The following is a 21,686-nucleotide window of genomic DNA, read 5'->3' on the forward strand; positions in this document are numbered from 1 at the left end:
AATCCCTATGGTTTTTTGCAAGGGTGATCTATTCCTAACTAAGGACGCGGAACTTGTAATTTCAACTCTGCAGGGGGGAAAAGCCCCCGGGCTAGATGGAATCCCTTCAGACATTTTTAAACACGATAAGGTCCAGTGGGCAAAATATGCAACCCTGTTGGGAAATGGCTTGGCCAAAGGGGCAAAAATCCCCAATATATGGAAGGGGGCAATAATAATACCGATTTTTAAGAAAGGCGACCGGTCACTCCCGGCAAACTATAGACCAATAAGTTTGCTGGCTACTATGCAAAAAGTAGTGGGGAAGATGCTGGTCGACAAACTTATGGTCTGGGTAGATGACAACAATGCCTTATCCCCCTTTCAGGCAGGATTCAGACGTGCAACCAGTACGGTCGATCAAATTTTTCGCTTCACCATGCTACGGTGGGGGACTGTACTCCTGGGTAAAGGCAGCCTCTACGTAGCATTTGTAGATCTAAGGGCTGCCTTTGACCTGGTGCCCAGGTGCACGCTGTGGGAGGTTCTGTCCAAAATAGGGGTCCCACTTGATTTGCTCACGTTAATAATGCGTCTTCACGAAAGCAATTATGCCAAGGTTCAGTGGGGGAGGAATGGGGAATCCACTACTAACTTTCCAGTTGGGCGGGGGGTACGGCAGGGATGTGCAATGGCGCCCCTGCTGTTCTCCCTGTTCATTAATGGCATTGTAGATAGGATATTGGACGCAATGGTTGACGCACCTTCGTTAGCGGGCATCAGAGTTCCAATTCTGATGTTCGCTGACGACACCTTGATTGTGTCCAAGACCCCGTCGGGTCTCCAGCGAGCCCTGAACATATTTGACGCATTTTGCAAAGAACGGGGTCTCGAGGTTAATGTAAATAAAACCAAGTTGATGGCCTTTGGGCAAAAGCGCCAATCTCAACCCAAGGTATTTTTGAACAATATCAAATTAGAGTTAGTAAATGTTTTTACATACCTCGGGGTGGAGATATCAAGTAAACTTGGATGGGCAAGACACATAGAGAAGGCGGTGTTGAAACACCAGCAAATTTCAGGAGCCCTCAGGGTCGAGCAAGTAAAATCCAAAACCAGGCCTATAAAACCTGTTCTTATGGTTTATGACGCAAAAGCCTTGGGCGCAACCCTTTATGGGGCTGAAGTCTGGGGCTTTGAGAGTCTTACCACCCTTCAAAGATCTGAGAACAGGTTTGTGAGAGGGATAACTAGTCTTCCCCAAAGTACCCCATTAATACCGCTTGGCCTTGATCTAGGCAGAAGATCGCTTAGTGACCGTGCCCGACTGAGGCCTATCCTCTACTGGAGACGGCTATGGACAACCATGGAAATAAGACACTACGCTGAGGGGTTCCTAGCATTAGCCAAATCAGATGTTTTTCGTAAAATTAAATGGCCAAAAATGCTAAGGGACGTCCTTGCTGAGCTTGGGCTCTCCAAACTATGGGAAAACCCCCTCGGGGAAGTATTCCCTAGTAAATCCAGTATTAAAGAAATATATTGGGACCACATTGATCAGAAACTTTGGAGGAGCGTAACCTCGGAATCCATGGGGGGTAGATTTATGGAAATTAAACAAAGACCATCCCTAGAAAAGTATTGGGACAGTATAACTGTCCCATTAGACAGGAAATTATTTTTCCAGTTAAGGGCAGGCTCTCTCCCCCTGAGGTGTTTGACGTCCAGTTGGAGAACTAGTAGTGGTTTGTGCTGCCCGTCATGTGGGGCCCCCAATGAAAGCATCGCACATTTTCTTTTTTTATGCGAGGCCTATGTAAATCCAAGAAAATCTTGGTTGGCTCCAGTATGTAGGAATCTTGGTGTCCGAAGCGGTGTTGAGGGGTTGAGAATTATTTGTTCCTCCACTGAAATGTCCATCGTAGTTGGAACAGCAAAATATCTGGGGTGGGCATGGTCCATAAGGAGGAGGGCTCTATCCCCTAATGTGTTTTGAATTTTACATTTTCCTTTGTTTGACTTATCCTTGCAAACATCTACTGGGAGATATATATGAATTTTAACTACAAAATGCGGCTAATATGTATGGTATGAGTTTTTATTGTATAAACTTTGGGAATGGTCCGTAACGCGGAGGTCTCTATACCTCAACATGCATCTAGTTTTCGCATATTTTGAAAAAGCTTAATTCATTCTAATTGGTAACAATTTTAATGCTTATGTATTATGTATTTTCAATTATAAATTTATTGTAACAGAATGTTTGAAGTTTTAAAAAAAATGTATGAATTTATATGTCTGTGCTTTTATGAGTGTATAACTCGAATAAAGCTTTTTCAATCGACTATTTTTCTATTATCAATTCTGTAACCTGATTGATATCTGACTAATGAATGATGAGTCAGTGAAACTTAAATTTTGATTGGAAAATAAATCCCTTTAAACTACTCACAACTCTCATTATTGACTTAAATATTTATTTGCATTTGATATGCTCATGTTTATGTAGATGTCCTCTTGGTCATAACACGGTGGAAAAGATCCTTCGTCTTGAGTGAAAAATGAGGGTAATGGTATTTTGGCAAGGAGAGTTTTCCGTGAGATTTTCGCTCCACCACATCTCATTAATGCACATGTTTTAATTGCTGGTCAGATTTACCCATGTACAGAAATCACCACTGGCCATTTGTTGCGCGCTGGAAGGACTTTGGTGAATGACAGTGGATCAACAGCAAGTACACTCGTCTGTTAATAGATTTCTCATGGGAATGACACAAAAACAATTGCAGTGTTTTTTATAACAATTTAAAAGTTTAGGTACTCACTATCCCAGAATACTGTTTTCTTCTGACAAGTGTCTGTATTCGGCCATTAAAATATCGTACCTCTACTGAGAAGTGCAGGCATTGGATATGATACAGGGATGGTGTCGTACATTAATATACAGAATGTCAGGAATTTTTTTACCACAGTTGAATTGGACTTAACTGTAATAGTGTTAGAAACCTTAGTGGCAACATTTTGCAAGTTCAGTTGGTGAGAAAAATACTGCTCCTCTATTGCAATGGATGGGTAGATAATATACAGCAGCGCTGATAGCATAATAGAGCTATCAATAAAACCTAGGACTCATGCGAATATCAAAGATGTATGTAAAAGAATGCCAAAAAAACCTCCAGCTAGAAATAAATATATCACTAGTCGCAGCCACAACTTAAAATATGCATACATGAAAGTTTCCAACAGCAAATGTTATCACCAGCAATTAACTTGCCACTTATGCTGTTGTACAGAAATGCACTGATGTACATAAATTAATCCTCACATAAAAATGTTCTGACATATTTTATGTCCTGTACGGAATTTCTTTGGTGACCAACAATATACAAAAGCTGTAACCTAGTGCTGCATTTACGAAGGCCAGATAACCTACACCCTGGAAATACGGAGATGCAAGCACATCACAAAGAGGCATGCATCCATATGTCTTACACTCACATTTAACCGTCAGCTAATGGGTGCATACCTCACACAGCCTGCATGTGACTGGAAGCAAACATGCGTTGAGCACTAGTGAGAAATCTTACAAGTGGCCGACAGAAGAGTGTAAAGTTGTTTATGAAGAGATAAGCTGCTATTACCTGAACTGGAGCTGCCAGTTTTCAGTTTGGGATTCTGACGAGACTCCATCATCCAGTGGAAGATCTGCCTGGATGTGGTGGGTGACACCAGACCGGAGTGCTTGGTGGAGGAGGCAGGGATGCTGCCAGCATGCTGTGAGGGCGACACGGAGGGCGGTGGCACCAGCACCTGTGGTGTCAGAGACAGTGGTTGGTGCTGGTCCTGGGTGTCTGGGATGAGTAACGGGCTGGCTGGCCTGGGACCCCAGTTGCCATCCCCACCACTTGCCTCAGGAACTGAAGAACCCCATGGTGTAGACCTGGGTTGGGGTGAAGTTGCCACCGGCCCCTTTTTGAATGTGAACTCATGGAAGCAGAGAGGCCGCAAGGTGAGCTGCGAGGCCTGCAGCCTGGTCTTCACCACCACCAGCAGGCCTGTGATGATCGCCTCACAATGCCTCCACATATGGAGAGAGACAGGGGGACAAACAGTGAGGGGAAATATGCAATGCAAGGCATTGCAGCCAAGCGGCAGATGAGAGGCAGAGGGCATTAATGAACACAGACATTACAACATTAAAAAAAAAACACAAGATAAAGGCATGCAGTTGCAACTGTGAAGAGATGTAATTTAAAAAAAAGTTACTGAACAGAAAGCAAAATAGAACAAGTCCTTTGCTTTCAAAACCTTTAAAACATAGTTCCACAAAAGTAGATGAAAACAGTACTTTGGAAGCTGGAAAACTGATCATAGAAGCACACAAGGAACAACACCGGAACAATAGGAACCAGTATGCTATAGCCAATAAAAATGGAGGACAGGTAGGTGGCAAACACAGGAACCAATGAAAAGCCAGGAAAGCAAGGGAGCGGGAAGTAAGCCCCCTTTAAGATATATTTAATACAATAGATTTCACAAGGTGAAATCTAAAAAAGTTGTTGTGAAAAGTGTGTTAGTGGAGGGGGAATCTTTAATTACGCAAAAAATGGTGTTCCGTAGAGTATATTTAAATCTGAACCCTGTGTGGCCCTTTGTAGTCAGACCCCCCAGGATTCCGTGATTTTGTAATTTGCTAAATAAAATCGTGAAATTGGCACTTTTTAAAAAAATGCCACGATTTTTACCAACGTGTCCGCAAAATATGTAAAAAAAAAATGTTGTTCACCCTCTTTTCACTGGCTCTGTGCTGCTACTGAACCATTAAAGGGAGGGTGAGCAACAGGCGGGCAGCAGAGGAGATAAATTCCTCTGACGCCTGCCTTTGCAAATGCAACTCGCCCCCTTTTGAGGAATTAGCCTCCAGGCCGCCTCACACCTTTGTGTGCCCCCTGCAGGCCATTTGAAAGGCTCTCTTGTCCCCCACCTTCCACTGTACTTCTCTCCCTCGGCTCCCCCAAACACCCTCCGATCCCAGGCGCTGTGCTGCTGGAAACTCTGCAACATTAGAGTCTGTGACATTGCACAGTCTCCTCCAGTGACAGAGTACAAGTCTGCAGTATTTTTGTGGCAGGCACATTTTTTTGCCCACCACAAAAATACTGCGAAAATTGAGGTTTTGTGTCACAAATTTAGCTTTTTTGGCTGCAAATTTGCCACCCAAAGCTGCAAATCCTGGGGGGTCAGTGTAGTAGTGCACACCTTTATCCTAAGATTACTTGATTGGAACACTGTTAAAAAGTAAATAGCAATTATAAGATGGGTTATGAGTTTCAAGTAAGGTTTCTGGTGTTCATTGATTCTATGCATTGGATCCAGCTATCTAAAATGTGCTATTTGTATTTATGTGCTTTTTCCAATATCATCAGGGGCATAGCTTCAGCGGGGGTGCTTGGGGTGCTATTCTTCCCCCCCCCCCAATAAATGTATTTTCTGGAAAATTATTGTGTTTAGGTGATTTACATTGGGTATGTGAGGTGTGAGGTGTCTGTCGCAATTTTACACACACACAAACAAAAACATACACACACTCTCTCTCCGTTTTGAAAATCTTCAAAAATGTTTATTTTACAAAATGTTCTGTTTTCCCCTACTTAGTACCTCTACCAATCCATATTCCTCTCCCTTTCCAATGCCCCGTAAGCCACTCTCATATACCCTGCTTGTCATATAATGTATTTGGCAGCACAATCTTACTGACCAAGATACGCTGAATATCATGTCTCAGTTTAGTTTTTAATAAGCTAAGGAAATACACAAACATTCAAAACTGACTTGTGGTTGCTTCATTTCCTGATCTATTCTGTTGACATACATTTCCCCCCAGGTCTTATCTCCTGTCCTGTGTGCAAACAAACCTGCCTCACGAGGGATGTTGTTGAAAACCTTTTTCTCAAGGACTTTGCAAAAGTAAACTCTGCCATGGCTAGGGTAAGTGTGGCCTAAATGCTTCTATTTTACAATCAAACATTTAATATTTCAATATGAATTCTGCCGTATTTTCAAGATGTGATACAATTCGTTCTCAGATAAATTAAAAAGTGCAGCTTCAGAAAAGAATAAAGTTGAAAATAACTGTGCAAGTTAATGCTTATGAATCTCGGTGAAACAGAGAATACAGCTAATGTGTCACATATATTTGACATACACATATCATCGATTGTATTATTTAGGTGCACTTCATTGCTTCCAGCAAGTAGGCAATATTCCGCATTTCAAACCCATACAACTTAATCATCTTTTCTGCAGACCAGATCTTATATATAGCAGGAAAGAAAGCGACACTTTTTTTCTTCAAAAGTCTTTTTTTCTTAATTCCGGGTCTGGGGAAGTATTTGTGTAATAAACTAACAGATGTTTTCTTACTATTATCAGTGAGTTCAGTCCCAATAACACAAAGTTTCACACGCAATTGAGAGCGACTGGGCACTAGGGAGACATTGATCATGAATTATGTGCAAAAAATCATGTTTCGAACAATTTAGATTGAAACATTATTACTCAGTTTAATTTATGGACTCTGGACGCAACTTTATGATTAGGATACATTTTTGAATTAAGCACATTGGTTTTAGGCAATTTGCCTTTGGCTTCTATTAGGGAATTTGACATGGTGATTAAGGAGAATTGGTCAGTTAGTCTCTCATTTTACTTTAGAATTTGGTCCTGCAACTGAATTGGAAAATCTGGCGTGGGTAGGTTCTGGCCCTTACAAGAACAATTCTAAATGTCTGTATATGTTTTGTAACATAGCATGCAAATATGCAGTTACTGTACATTTTCTACGCAGAAATGAATAACTTTAAGGAAACACTTTATATAATGTATACCAAGTAGTTCATGAAGAATATATTTTACAGCTAATAGGTATGAAAGACAGACGGGATTCGTGATGCATCTCTATATCACAAGCCAGAGAAGCAGTCTCGCCTTATAGGTGTCAATACATTTGTTAAACCTTGCATCTTTGGCGTGGTTTCCCCTGACTTTTTGCCTCTACTTCCTGTATTTTTGACGCTGTGCTGGATTTCGTTTTTGCTGGTTTAGATGCTTTGGACACTTTGCCACTGCTGATAAGTGTCAAAGTGCAAGTGCTCCCTGAGTAAATTGTTATTGTAATTGGTTATTCATGATTGGCATATTTGTATTACCAAGAAGTCCCTAGTAAAGTGCACTGAGTGTGCCGGGGCTGATGATTCAAATGCTACTAGTGGGCCTGCAGCACTGATTGTGCCACCCACATAAGTAGCCCTAAAATGATGTCTCAGACCTGCCACTGCAGTGCCTGTGTGCCGTCTGTGGACTGCAATGTCAACCTGGCCAGTGTCCCCTCTGACCAGGCCTAACCCTTTCCTTTCTGTACACATTGGACACCCCTATGGAAGACCCAATGTACCCCCCTGGGCAGGGTGCAGTGTATGTGAAAGGTAGAGCATGTACTAGTGCAGGTGACATGCTCTTGTAGTGAATTACAGCCATTTTTGTTTTTCACTATTGTAAGGCTATCTTGCCCATAGACTATAATGAGGAATGCTGTGTACAGTGGTTACCTGCATATCTTCCCATAGGAGCAAGATAGGACATAAAAGTCTGGTATCCCTGAACTCAGAATTTAATAACACATCTTTTAGGAAAGGTGGTTTTTAAATCCTGTGTTTGAGAACAGCACTTTTAGAGAGTGACTGTTCTCTTGTCTGACCTTTCTGTGTGCCTTGGCCTGTTTGTGAATTGACTGTCTGGTTTGTGAGTGACAGAGGCTGGGTGGCTCCCAGAGGTTGAGTGGGCCATCCCTGGGCTGCATAGCTCCATCTGCATTTAGAGTTGTGGGAGGGGGTAGCACCTGGACCTGAATAGGGCTGTGCCTGCCTTCCACAATGCTTGCTCCACTCCCTGCAGGGCAGCTGACCCTGCCCCTCTCTCTGAAAGGAAAGGAGATGCCAGAAAATCAAAGTGCTCAAGGAACACCCAGAACTGGTTCAGACCAGGCTCAGAGCCCTCCTGCCCAAAGGGAACAAAGACTTTTTGGGGTATAAGTACAGGACCCCAGACTACAGAAAATTAGATCATCCTGGAATCAAGAAGGAACCTCTGCCAAGGAGAAAGCTGGTAGACTGAAGAGGAAGGACTATCCTGCTGTATACTTGTGGGCTGACCTGCAGTTGCTTTGCTGCCAAGGAGAGGGGAAGGACTTTGCTTTGTGCTGTGTCCCCTTGCTTGAAGAGATCTCCAAGGGCCTGAGTAGAGCTGGCTCCCGATTAAGAAGTCCCAGGAACAAAAGGACCTCACCCCAGCTTCCCCCCTGAACTCTACTGAGAGAGTTCTGTCCTTCCTAGAGTGCATGGTCCAGTTGTGGTGCCTCTGGAAGTTGTACCTGTTGTTTGGGAAGCTGGACAAGAAGAAACTAGGACAATCTGCAAATTTTCACGCATTGGTTGCTTGCGGAGCGCATCCCCGACAGTACGAGGAAATTCCCACCGCCGAGAACATCAAGATCGTCGCAACGCCTCCCTCCCCATACAGACCGGATTTGTCGCAACACGTCCACTGCGTCCAGCGGGGCTGTCACATCGCCTCCCCAGGGTCTCAAGAGTGATGCATCGCTTGTTTTTCAACGCTGCAGATTTCACTTGGAACTTTTGTTGCATCTAAAGGTACTGTTGGCTACACGTGACGTAACTGGGAATTATTTTGATGCAAACCCTAGAACTCTTTTAAAATCATATTCTTGAACTGTGTATGTTGGATTTTTGTTGTTCTGGTCTTGTGTAGTTTAGATTAAATAACCTTATTTCTCTAAACTGGTGTGGAGTCCATTTGTGGTGTTTTCACGGTGTTACTGTGAGTGTTGGTACAAATACTTTACACATTGCCTTTGATAAGCCTGTCTGCTCGTGCCAAGCTACCAAGGGAGTGAGCAGAGGTTATCTAAAGAGTGTATCCCCCTTACCCAGACTAGAACCAAGAGTCCCTATTTGGACATTGGTACCTACCTCTGCCAACTAGAGACCCCCAGATCTAACATTGGTGGTCAGCGGTGGGGATTTGAACTTGTATTTGTACTTGACCCACAGTGATTGGTGTACATCACTAGTTTAGTGCGGAGCACTACGCAGTCACATACTGTGTTTGGATTTTTGGTTCTATTTTTGAGTAACTCTTCAAAGCATCATGTCTCAGAATGGAAAGACAGCAAGTGTGAAGGCAGGATCGGAGTTTTGCATTGAGGATTTGTATTCTTACAAAGTTGAGCAGCTCAAACAATTCTGCAAGGATCACAGTTGCCCTGGGAAAAGCAGCTATAGAAAGGATGAGCTGCAGAGCATCTTGAAGGCCTTGTGGGAGGCCCAAGAGGGAAATGATGCAAGTGGAAGGGAGGGGTTTCAACCCCAAGATTTGCCAGTGGGCAAACAAGGCTCAAGGCCTGGCAGCAACCATTCCAGCAGGGGTCCTACCCCAGAGGAGTTAGAGGAGAACCAAAGAGTGAGAGGCCATGAAATAGAAATCATGAGGATGAAAATGAAGCAATTGGAAGTAGAGAAAGAAAAGGCGGCATAGGAAATCAAAAATGCTCGTGCCCTGGAGGGAAAGAAAACGCTTCTGGTTCATGAGTTGAGCATGAGGAAACTGGATATCAAGACCAAGCAGGTGGATTCCAGTTCAAATGGTGGCAGCGCACAGCCAGTGCATGGGGCAAAGTATATATTCCCAAGGATCTGGTACAGAATTACAATAGGAGTGAGGATATCTATGCCTGGGTTACTTCTTATGAGATTGTATTAAGAATGAATGGTGTGCCTGAACAGGATTGGGGGGGACGGCTTTTGGAAACATTTTGAGGCTTCTGGGAGGAGTGCTCTAGAGCCCTTAGAATTAGCAGGTACCATGACCTACCCCAATATGAAGGACGCCTATGTCTCAGGTATGGACTTACTCCAGAGCAGTATAGATTTTAGTTTAGTAACTCCAAGAAGAAAGAGTTGGAAACTTGGATGGAGTGTGTAAATCTGTACTCGTGTGCACTGGAAGGTTGGATGAAGGGCAGCAAAGTAACTGATTATAAGGGGTTGTTGCATTTAATTAGTTGGGAGCACTTGAGTAGTCTTTGTGTTCCAGAGCTGCGCCAGCATCGTTTAGGCAGCAAGCTGACAGACCCCATTGAGCTTGCTAAGGAGTGTGGCCACTGGACCAGTGCCAGGGTCCACAGAGGAATTGTAGGTACTGCAGCCAAAGGTGGGCAGGGTCCCCAGCAGAAGAGTGGGGGGGATTCGGGTAACCAAAAGGAGTTCTCTCAAGAGCCCCAAAACAGTTCCCAGGGAAAGGAGTCTTCTCTGTCCCCTCTCCTTTTCAATCTCTATCTTCGCCCCCTTCTTCTTTCTCTGAGGCAGTGGGACGTCACCGTCTTTAATTACGCTGACGACCTACAACTCATCTTTCCTCTCTCCACCCCTTCTGCTGTCTCTAATTTCCACTCTGTTATGTCTCATATTCTTCTCTGGATGAGCCAAAATCAGCTTAAGCTGAATCCCGGAAAGACAGAGCTCCTTCTCCCCGGCAGGAGCTCCATCCATTGGGGCCCACACTTCTGGCCCTCTGAACTTGGTCCTCCCCCTGTCCCTGTGACATCTGTGAAGAGCTTGGGTGTCATTATTGACTCCGAACTCTCCCTCAAGGCCCAGGTGGGGGCAGTGGTTTCGTCCTGCATGTTTCAGATCCGCAGGATCAGGAAGGTTGCTTACCTCCTGTCCCCCGCTGTCCTACTTCAAGTCACTCTGGCCTTAGTCCTGTCCCGTTTGGACTTTTCCAATTCTCTTTACCATGGCCTGCCTAAAACCCTGCTTCACAGGCTACAGGTCGTGCAGAACCAAGCGGCGCGCCTTGTATTTAGGACCCCCAAATGGCAGTCGGCCAAGCCCCTCCTTGCTAAACTGCATTGGCTCCCCATCAATCTCAGGGCAGCCTTCAAGATCGGCTGCCTAGTATTCAAGTCCCTCACTGGCCCTTCACCCAGCTTTCTGAAATCTCTTACCACCCCTTACTGCCCCCCCCGCACTCTCAGATCTTCCCATCTTCACCTCTTGGTCGTCCCACCCTTCAAGCTTACAAGGATGGGAGGCCGAAGCTTCTCATATCTTGCCCCTACATTCTGGAATTCTCTTCCTTTTTCTCTCAAATCTGTCACATCACTTATCCTTTTCCGTAAGTCCCTTAAAACCTGGCTCTTCCCCCAATCTGGATAAACTCTAATTTGCCCCTCTCAGTATCCCAATCAGCGCCAGGAAACCTACGGTGATAGTGCGCTTTACAAAAACCTCCTAACATAACATAACATAACCCCCCAAACCTAGACAACCATGGCCCGCTAGGTGCAGACGGGACAACAGGGGTCCCCTACCTTCTATCACTGCAATGAGGTGGGACATGTTACCAATAGGTGTCCCAAGAATCCCCCAGCACCCACTGGTGCTCCAAACCCGGGTTTAGTGAGTGTAGCTTTGGGAGAGGATTTAATTTCTAGTGAAGGGATGGGAACAGCAGTTATGACCCTTGTCTCCCTAGGAGCCAAGAGATGGTCCAGGAAACCTACCTGCCCTGGAACACTAAGAAATACGGGCAGAAGGTGACCATCAATAGGAGGGAGATAGAGGCTCTGAGAGACACACAAGCCAGTGTGACATCTGTGAGGTGTCAGTGGGTGTCTGAAGAGCAGGTCATTCCCAATGTACTTCACCCAGTAGTTGCAGCTGACAACTCGGTGCGTCTCTGCAAAGTGGCGCAGGTTCCATTTGAGTGGAGGGGGGTCTCAGGTCTCTTGAAGGTTGTTGTGAGTCCCTCCATGCCTGTAGGCTGTCTTCTAGGTAATGCCCTGGAGAGTTCCCTATGGAAGGAGGTGAAACACCAGGCTCATATGGAGATCTATGGCAGCCAGTAGGGGTGATTCAGCAAACCTGTAGCCTGAAACAGTGGCCCAGGTACCTGCCAGGAAGCAGAGGGGCAGGGGGAGCAGAATCTGAGGGGGATGCCCTGAAGCCTACTGGGGAACAGGTGGCCGAACTGGGGGACCTACCTGAGCTGACCCATTGGCAGCAAGAAGGTGGCCCCTCCAGGGAGGAATTCTACAAAGCGCAGATGGAATGCCCTTCTCTTTCTCTCATTGATGTGCAGCAGCAGGCTGCAGACCAGGCAGCAGGTGGAGCATCCATGGATCATCTAATTTACTGGGAAGATGGGTTGCTTTATAGTGAGCCTATGTTTGCTGAGCCCGGTGCAGCCCGTGTGCTGGTGGTGCCGGAATGCTTCAGGGACTTCCTAATGGGTCTGGCTCATGATGTACCTCTCGCAGGACATCTGGGGCAAGACAAGACCTTCCAAAGGCTTGTCACCCACTTCTTCTGGCCCCAGATGAAGAAGCACGTCGGTACTTTCTGTAGGACTTGCCAGACATGTCAGGCAAGTGGCAAGAGTAGAAGGAAGTGCAAGGCACCCCTTTCGAGCGGGTGGGCATTGACATCGTGGGGCCACTTGACCCCAAGACTGCCTTAGGCAACAGGTTCATCCTGGTCTTGGTGGACCATGCTACCCGCTACCCGGAAGCTGTCCCTCTCAGGACAATCACAGCACCCTTGGTGGGACATGTATTGATGGGGATCTTTTCCCGTGTGGGGTTCCCCAGAGAGGTGGTCTCCGACCGGGATACCAACTTCATCTCTAGATACATGAAGTCTCTATGGGAGGAGTGTGGGGTAACTTATAAGTTCACCACTCCTTACCACCCTCAAGGAAACGGGTTGGTTGAAAGGTTCAAGAAGACTCTGAAAGGTATGATTATGGGCCTAGCAGAGCCCATGAGACGGAAGTGTGATGTCTTTCTACCATGCCTGTTGTTTGCCTACAGGGAGGTGCCTCAGAAGTCCTTAGGGTTCAGTCCCTTTGAACTTCTGTATGGCCACCCTGTTAGAGGACCTCTCACACTGGTGAAGGATGGGTGGGAGAAATCCCACTGGAAACCCCTTAGGATGTGTTCAGCTATAACGCAACCAGACACAACGCTTCAGGAAAGTCGCTCAGGAGAACCTAGAAGCTAGCCAGGAAGAAATGAAAAGATGGTACGACCAGAATACCACTTTGGTCGAATTTCAACCTGGGCAGAAAGTGTGGGTGAGGGCGCCAGTGGAGCCTTGCGTGATCCAAGATAAGTGGACTGGGCCACATAAGGTGGTGGAGCGCAAGAGCGAAGTAACCTATCTGGTTAACTTGAAGACTCCCAGGCAGCCCCTGAGGGTCTTAAATGTGAACCGCCTCAAACCCCACTTTGGGAGGTCTGATGTGACAATGCTCCTGGCTACAGATGCTGGAATGAAAGAGGAAAGTGATCCTCTTCCTGACCTCCTGGCAGCCAAGGAGCAAGACGGGTCAGTGGATGGTGTGGTCCTCTTGCCCACCCTTACCCCAGAACAGCAGAGGGACTGTTGCCAGGTGTTGGGTCAGTTTGCCTCCCTGTTCTCCCTGACCCCAGGTGTCACCAATTGGTGCGTCCATGATGTGGACACTGGAGATAGTCTGCCTGTGAAACTGAAATTTTACAGTGTAGCTGACAAGGTCAGGGCCAGCATCAAGGAAGAGGTTTCCAAGATGTTGGCGCTAGGGGTAATTGAGCCCTCTAGCAGCCCCATGGATAGCCCAGTGGTCTTAGTACCAAAAGCTGCTGCGCCCGGTGCCACTCCATAACTCCAGTTTTGTGTGGACTAACGTGGGCTCAATGCGGTCACCAAGACTGACGCTCACCCCATCCCCAGAGCTAATGAGCTCATGGATCAGTTGGGAGCTTCCCAGTACCTCAGTACATTTTACTTAACATCTGGGTACTGGCAGATTGCCTTAACTGAGGGGGCCAAAGAGAGGTCTGCGTTCTCAACGTCAGAGGGGCACTTCCAGTTCCGTGTCATGCCCTTTGGGTTGAAGAATGCCCCTGCCACATTCCAGAGACTGGTCAACCAGGTACTGACTGGGCTGGAGTAATTCAGCGCTGCATGCCTGGATGACATTGCTGTGTTCAGCTCCACATGGGAAGAACACTTGCAATCCCTCTGTGAAGTGTTGAAGGCTCTGCTAAGGGCAGGCCTCACTATCAAGGCCAGTAAGTGCCAGATAGGGCAGGGATCTGTGGTGTGCTTGGGACACCAGGTAGGGAGCGGCCAGGTGGCGCCCCTACAGGCACAGATTGATACCATTCTGGCTTGGGAGCACCCCAGACAGAGATGAGAGCCGTCTTAGGTCTCACCGGGTATTACCAACGGTTTGCCAAGGGATATGGCACCATCGTTGCCCCCTTGACAGAGCTGACTTCAAGGAAGCAGCCAAGGAGAGTGAATCGGACCGATGCCTGTCAAACTGCTTTTGATGCCCCAAAGACTGCCATGTGCACAGCACCTGTACTCAAGGCACCTGACTTCTCCAGTGAGTCCTTAGTGCAGACGGATGCTTCAGAGCATGGTGTGGGAGCAGTACTCTCACGGATCAATGACGAGAGCTTGGACCAACGTGTAGCTTTCATTAGTAGAAGGCTACTTACCAGGAAACACAGGTGGAGTGCAATTGAAAGGGAAGCTTTTGCTGTGGTCTGGGCTCTGAAGAAGCTGAGGCCCTACCTGTTTGGGACTCACTTCCGGATTCAGACAGACCACAGGCCCCTCAGATTGTTAATGCGGATGAGGGGTGAGAACCCAAAACTGTTGAGGTGGTCCTTCTCCCTACAGGGAATTGGAACACTGCCCTGGTACAGAACACGCCAACGCTGATGGTCTGTCCAGATTTTTCTGCCTTAGTGAAGAGAACTCCCAAGAGGGTGGGCAGTTCTCCCCACTTTCAGCTGGAGGGGACACGTGTTAGATCTGGCATCTTTGACGTGGTTTCCCCTCACTTTTTGCCTCTACCTCCTGTATTTTTGATGCTGTGCTGGATTTCGCTTTTGCTGGTTTAGATGCTTTGGGCACTTTGCCACTGCTGATCAGTGTCAAAGTGCAAGTGCTCCCTGAGTAAACTGCTATTGTAATTGGTTATCCATGATTGGCATATTTGGTTTACCAAGAAGTCCCTAGTAAAGAGTGTATCCCCCTTATCCTGAATAGAAGCAAGGGTCCCTATTTGGACATTGGTACCTACCTCTGTCAACTAGAGACTCCCAGATCTAACAGCATTGTTATCAGAAAGCCTGTATTTCTTTCCAGCTGCTACTGTTGCTCGTATTGTGCATTTTCCCATATAAAACATTTACAATGTAGAAAAACAAATAACTATTGTTTCTGTAAAGCCTTTGTTCTTTTTCTGTCGAAATTACATTATTGGCTAGGTTAGCCAAATTTACAAAATACACTTAATACAAAAACGAATCAATGTGCACCACTTTATAGATTTAATTGTATTACCACAAGACTGATAAAATACAACATTTTATCATCCTCTAAGTAATATTTTATTATAATCAAGTAAGCTCTTAAGAGTGACAATATTAGATACACAAGGGCAATACACAACACTGGTATATATTTTCCCACCATAGACGCTCTATCTGAATCCCTCTCATGTATGGAGTGGCAAATAAACCCATCCATAATCTCAAGAATAACTTTGCTTATTCTAGATTGAGGGGGTTAAGTAAATATGACAATGTGCCCTTACCCAGATCTGATTTGATAAAATAAGCCATTAGGTAAGCTTCTTAGAGTGCTATTTGATAACTAGCACAGTCAATACATAACATATTCAATTGTATTGTTGATGTATCCAAAATCAAACCCACATCATTTAAGCAAATTGTACAAAGTTACACTTATGGAATAATTAGCAGTGGAGACGTGGATTGGGAGGCCAAGATGGCAGACGCGTCCTAACATGGCTCCGCTATTCATTCCTCTTATCCGGCAATTATCTAGCCCCCAGAGCAGCATCTATGAATCAGATGGGTCTTGTCATGTTGACCCTTCCCCTGATAGGCTGCTCTGAAGCGAACAGTCAATCACCAAAACGGAATCGCAGCCTAGCAGGAAAAGTATGTGTTGATGGTGTATCTGGATTCGGGCTGGGCACATGCTGTACCGGCCTAACGTACTGCAAGGCACCTATAGATTAGATGGGCACTGGGCACAATCAGGAAATGCCTGGTGCCCCTTAAACGGAAGCATAGGCCCTGGACGCCTGCCTCGAAGGTAAGACTGCTTGGCCAACCCCCGAGAACATTGAGGGTGAGGCCTGAGTGGCAAGCCGTGGTGATCCTGCTGCCCTCCTTGACTCACTGCAGGGCGCCCCATACGCCATTTGCCTGCCTATTGGCCCCTGTCAACAACTAAACTTCACTAAGCTGCAGCTCATGCTGTGGGCATCACAAACACCCGGAGGCCGATGATATTGTGCTTAACTTGGATTATTTTCGCTTGTAACTGAATTGCATTTACCTCGCTTGGTTGCTGCATAGCTGGCTTGCTGCATTGTGATTAACTTTGATTATTTCAGACTTGTAGTTCATTGCGCGATATCCCCCGGCGCCCTGCTCTGCTCCCCCCTCCATTTTGTTGCTGTTGTTGTTGTGCTCCGTGTGCGTTCACTTGAGTCCGCCCCGCCTCCCAGCTGAGCCGCCCTCCCACTATCTATCTACAGCGCTCCCGGACCTAGAAGCGCTGTGATCCCTCATCGCTCCTGCCCTGAGTGGTCGCTCCCCTGTCTCTCTGCCGAGACGCGGTATCGTTACACTGTGCTGCATTGTGCTTAACTTGGATTATTTTCGCTTGTAACTGAATTGCATTTACCTCGCTTGGTTGCTGCATAGCTGGCTTGCTGCATTGTGATTAACTTTGATTATTTCAGACTTGTAGTTCATTGCGCGATATCCCCCGGCGCCCTGCTCTGCTCCCCCCTCCATTTTGTTGCTGTTGTTGTTGTGCTCCGTGTGCATTCACTTGAGCCCGCCCCGCCTCCCAGCTGAGCCGCCCTCCCACTATCTATCTACAGCGCTCCCGGACCTAGAAGCGCTGTGATCCCTCATCGCTCCTGCCCTGAGTGGTCGCTCCCCTGTCTCTCTGCCGAGACGCGGTATCGTTACACTGTGCTGCATTGTGCTTAACTTGGATTATTTTCGCTTGTAACTGAATTGCATTTACCTCGCTTGGTTGCTGCATAGCTGGCTTGCTGCATTGTGATTAACTTTGATTATTTCAGACTTGTAGTTCATTGCGCGATATCCCCCGGCGCCCTGCTCTGCTCCCCCATCCATTTTGTTGCTGTTGTTGTTGTGCTCCGTGTGCGTTCACTTGAGCCCGCCCCGCCTCCCAGCTGAGCTGCCCTCGCCCTTCCCCCTTTCCACTATCCATATATGACCGTCGCATTCGCGCGCAGCGTTCACGCGCAGCGATCGCGCCCCAGTCGCGCCGAAGGTGCGCCAAAGGTAAGCCCGCCTACGCCCGTCCGCGCCTGGACCGCGCCCAGTGCCTGTCCCCCTGGTCCTCGTACCACCCACCTCCCCCGCATTACCTACGATGCCACCACCCTCCTAGCCCTTAACAACGGCCGACTCGCCCACTGCGTCCAAGCCACTCCTGGACACACTCATGGTCCCTTTTCTTGCAACTCCTGCAAGTTCGACGGCAGCAAGATCAACTCCTCATCCACGGACACAAAACAGAGACCTGACTCCAACTACCTAAAATGCATCCTGCTCAACACCCGCTCGGTCCACAGACACGCCATCGAACTTTGGAATCTACTAGACACCATCTCTCCTGACGTCGCCTTCCTAACAGAAACATGGATGAACGCCTCATCAGCCCCATACATCACCATTGCCATCCCAGAAGGAGACAAAATCATCCGTAAGGACCGCACCGACCAAACAGGAGGAGGCATCGCTATCGTCCATAAGAACTCCATCCGCATCTCAACCAGCTCAGACGTCAACCTCGCTAGCGTCGAACACCTTCACTTCCAGATCCACACCGACCCCAAGACCACACTTAGAGGCACTCTCCTCTACAGGCCTCCAGGACACTGTGCAAAATTCAGCGACGTTATCACTGACTTCATCACCCCACACGCCCTCCCCTCCGAGGAATACATCCTACTGGGAGACCTCAACTTTCACTTGGAAAAGAGCAACGACAGCAACACCACCTCCCTTCGGGACAATCTCGCCAACCTCGGACTCAAACAACTTGTCACTACGCCCACCCACATCGCAGGTCACACACTCGACCCTATCTTCACCTCCAGCAAACATGTCTCCTTCAGTCACACCACAGCTCTACATTGGACGGACCACAGCTGCGTACACTTTATCTACAATAAGACCACAACTCACAACCAACCTCAACCTACTCTACGAAGAAACTGGAACAAAATCACCATCGACCAGATCTCCTCTTCGCTTCTTCAAAACCCCCTTGCCCACTCATCAAACGCCGATCAAGCAGCGATTAACCTCACCCAATGGCTATCCAACAGCGCCGACATCCTAGCACCACCGAAAAAACGTCAAATCAAACTTGGCAGCAAAAACGCCTCCTGGTTCAACGATGATCTTAAGAAATCGAAGAAACTCTGCTGCTCCCTCGAGAAGGCCTGGAAAAAAGACCCAAACACCAGCTCCAGGGACGCCTTCAAAAACGCCACCCGCATACACCACCAACTGATCCGGACTGCCAACAAAGCCGCATTCAAAGACCGACTAGACAACAACGCCCACAACAGCAAGGAACTATTCAACATCGTCAAAGAATTCACCAACCCCTCAGCAAACTCCAACGATATCACCCCCTCTCAAGCCCTCTGCGACTCCCTAGCTTCCTTCTTCCACAACAAAATCGCAGACATCCACAACAGCTTCGACAACCAACCCGGAGACCATCCCACCCAATCTCCTGCCGTACCTTCACCCCCCTCGAACATCCTTAACGACTGGAACCCAATCTCCACCGAGGACACCATCCGCCTGATGAACTCCATCCACTCAGGATCCCCCACAGACCCATGTCCTCACCACATCTTCAACAAAGCAGACTCCATCATAGCACCACACCTCCGAGACGTCATCAACTGCTCCCTCAACTCCGCCACCTTCCCGGAAAGCTGGAAACACGCCGAACTCAGCGCCCTTCTGAAAAAACCCACAGCGGACTCCACCGAACTCAAAAACTACCGCCCCATCTCGCTCCTTCCATTCCCGGCCAAAGTCATCGAGAAAGCTGTCAACAACCAACTCGCCGCCTTCCTCGAAGCCAACAAATCCCTCGACTCCTCACAGTCCGGCTTCCGAGCCAAACACAGCACGGAGACCGCCCTCATCGCAGCAACAGACGACATTCGAACTCTACTGGACAATGGAGACACAGTCGCCCTCATCCTCCTAGACCTCTCCGCAGCCTTCGACACAGTCTGCCATAGCACTCTTCTACAGCGCCTCAAAAACATCGGGATCCAAGGAAAAGCACTGGAATGGATCATCTCATTCCTCACCGGAAGAAACCAGAGGGTCCGCCTCCCACCATTCAAGTCCGAGGCCACTGAAGTCATCTGCGGCGTACCCCAGGGTTCCTCACTCAGCCCCACCCTCTTCAACGTATACATGAGCCCCCTCGCGACCATCGCTCGCCAACACAACCTCAACATCATATCCTATGCAGATGACACCCAACTTATCCTATCACTCACCAAAGACCCCAACACCGCCAAAACCAACCTACATGAAGGTATGAAAGAGGTTGCAGAGTGGATGAAGCACAGCCGTCTGAAACTGAACTCAGACAAAACAGAAGTCCTTATCTTAGGCACCTCCCCCTCCGCTTGGGACGACTCTTGGTGGCCAGAGGCCCTTGGAAAAGCACCCATCCCGACAGACCAGCACGGAACCTGGGAATCATCCTGGACTCCTCACTCTCTATGAACAGACAAGTCAACGCAGTCTCATCCTCATGCTTCAACATCCTCCGCATGCTCAAAAAAACATTTCGCTGGATCCCCACAGAAACCAGAAAGACAGTCACCCATGCACTGATTACAAGTCGCCTGGACTACGGAAACACCCTATACGCCGGCATCACCGCAAAACTCCAGAAAAAACTCCAACGCATCCAGAACGCATCAGCCAGACTCATACTAGATATCCCGCGTAAAGACCATATCTCTAACCACCTGAAAAACCTCCACTGGCTCCCCGTCAATAAGAGGATTACTTTCTGCCTCCTAACCCACGCTCACAAAGCACTCTACGAACTTGGACCCGAATGCCTCAACACACGACTCTCCTTCTACACCCCCCCTCGCCAGCTACGATCTTCCAACCAAGCCCTTGCTACCATTCCTCGCATCAATAAAACCACCATGGGAGGCAGATCCTTCTCCTACCTCGCTGCTAAAACCTGGAACTCACTCCCCACTCACCTACGTCTCACACAGAACCACCTAGCATTCAGAAAGCAACTTAAAACATGGATATTCGACAAGTAATTCCCTTCCCTCCCTCAAGCGCCTTGAGACCCTCTGGGTATGTAGCGCGCTATACAAATTTCTGACTTGACTTGACTTGACCTTGAGGATGCCCCACTGATTCCCAGCCTGCAGGGGTTATTGCTGTGGGGACACGTGGCACAGCAGCGGGCTATTGATCCCTGGAGATCACCAAGAGAAACTGCACATTCGGGATGGGAACACACTTGCAGGGCTGAGTGGTGCTTTGGTCCTTCTGACGCAGCTCTTTACCTCCTTCTACGTATGCAGAGTTTTTCCAGTATCAACAAGACCCTCTCTGCTGCCGCCAGTGATAACAACATTTGTGGCCCGACGTACTCCTCTCCCCCTTGACGACGCTTTGTGAAGACCCCTGACAGTGCAGAGGCCTAGTGGGAGTTGTTTATTATTATGCTCCCACTGATCTGTAAGTGAGCGAAGCACTGCACTAAATGATGACCATGTATGCATGCAGAGAGCATCCCCCTGAATGGAATACTGATAAGGGTCGTAGAGAAGAGGTTTGACCACTGCTACGGGATGTACAATTGGGACACACTGTGCTATCCCGCCACTATGTACTTCGTGATTGCCGCATTCATTCTTCACCGCTGAGGGCCGACACTCTAGCTGCACATCCTGTGTTGCCCTGGGACCATATGGTGGCATAAGCAAGCAGGCCTAGAGGACTCACAGGGCATTGAGGCATAAATCTACAAGTACTAGGGACACTACCTGACCATCTGCTCATATGGTGGGGATCACACCTTCAATTCTTTTTGATACCGCCTGGTTGCAGCACTGCCTGGTTGACGCATGTCATGTGTTAGTCCAGTAGGAAGCACCTGGCCATTCAGGTTTCCCTGTGTGTCCTGGCAGCGAACTGAGCTTCATTTCGGACTGGAGACAGTTGCTGACCCCGTAGCCGATCTCAGCAAAGGGAAAATGCCTTGGATGTGAAGCCTTGACTGTACCTGGCGAAAAACACCAAGGGTTTGGGTACAGCACAGCAAGGCCACGACATAATCTGAAATAACAAAACAATTTGCCAGTACTGCGCAAGATTTTTCTTTAGCTTTGAAGCGACAATGACCAAAATAATTGTCCTTTCAACCAACTTATGGATAGGATTTAATCAAAATAAATTTTATTTATGTTTATCA

General features: G+C 47.6%; 1 protein-coding gene across 2 annotated transcripts in view; it reads left to right on the plus strand.

Moving 5' to 3' along the window:
- The window catches only part of TRIM66 (tripartite motif containing 66), an 862,818-nt gene that overhangs the window by 402,081 nt on the left and 439,051 nt on the right, over nucleotides 1–21,686 (plus strand). For both annotated transcript variants that reach the window (XM_086956002.1, XM_086956003.1), the window contains exon 2: nucleotides 5,864–5,967. In XM_086956002.1, coding sequence (XP_086812128.1) covers nucleotides 5,864–5,967 — 104 coding nt within the window. The remainder of the gene's footprint in view (nucleotides 1–5,863; nucleotides 5,968–21,686) is intronic.

This window comes from Lissotriton vulgaris, chromosome 2_1, assembly GCF_964263255.1.
Source record: "Lissotriton vulgaris chromosome 2_1, aLisVul1.2, whole genome shotgun sequence".
In the NCBI taxonomy this organism is placed as follows: Eukaryota; Metazoa; Chordata; class Amphibia; order Caudata; family Salamandridae; genus Lissotriton; species Lissotriton vulgaris.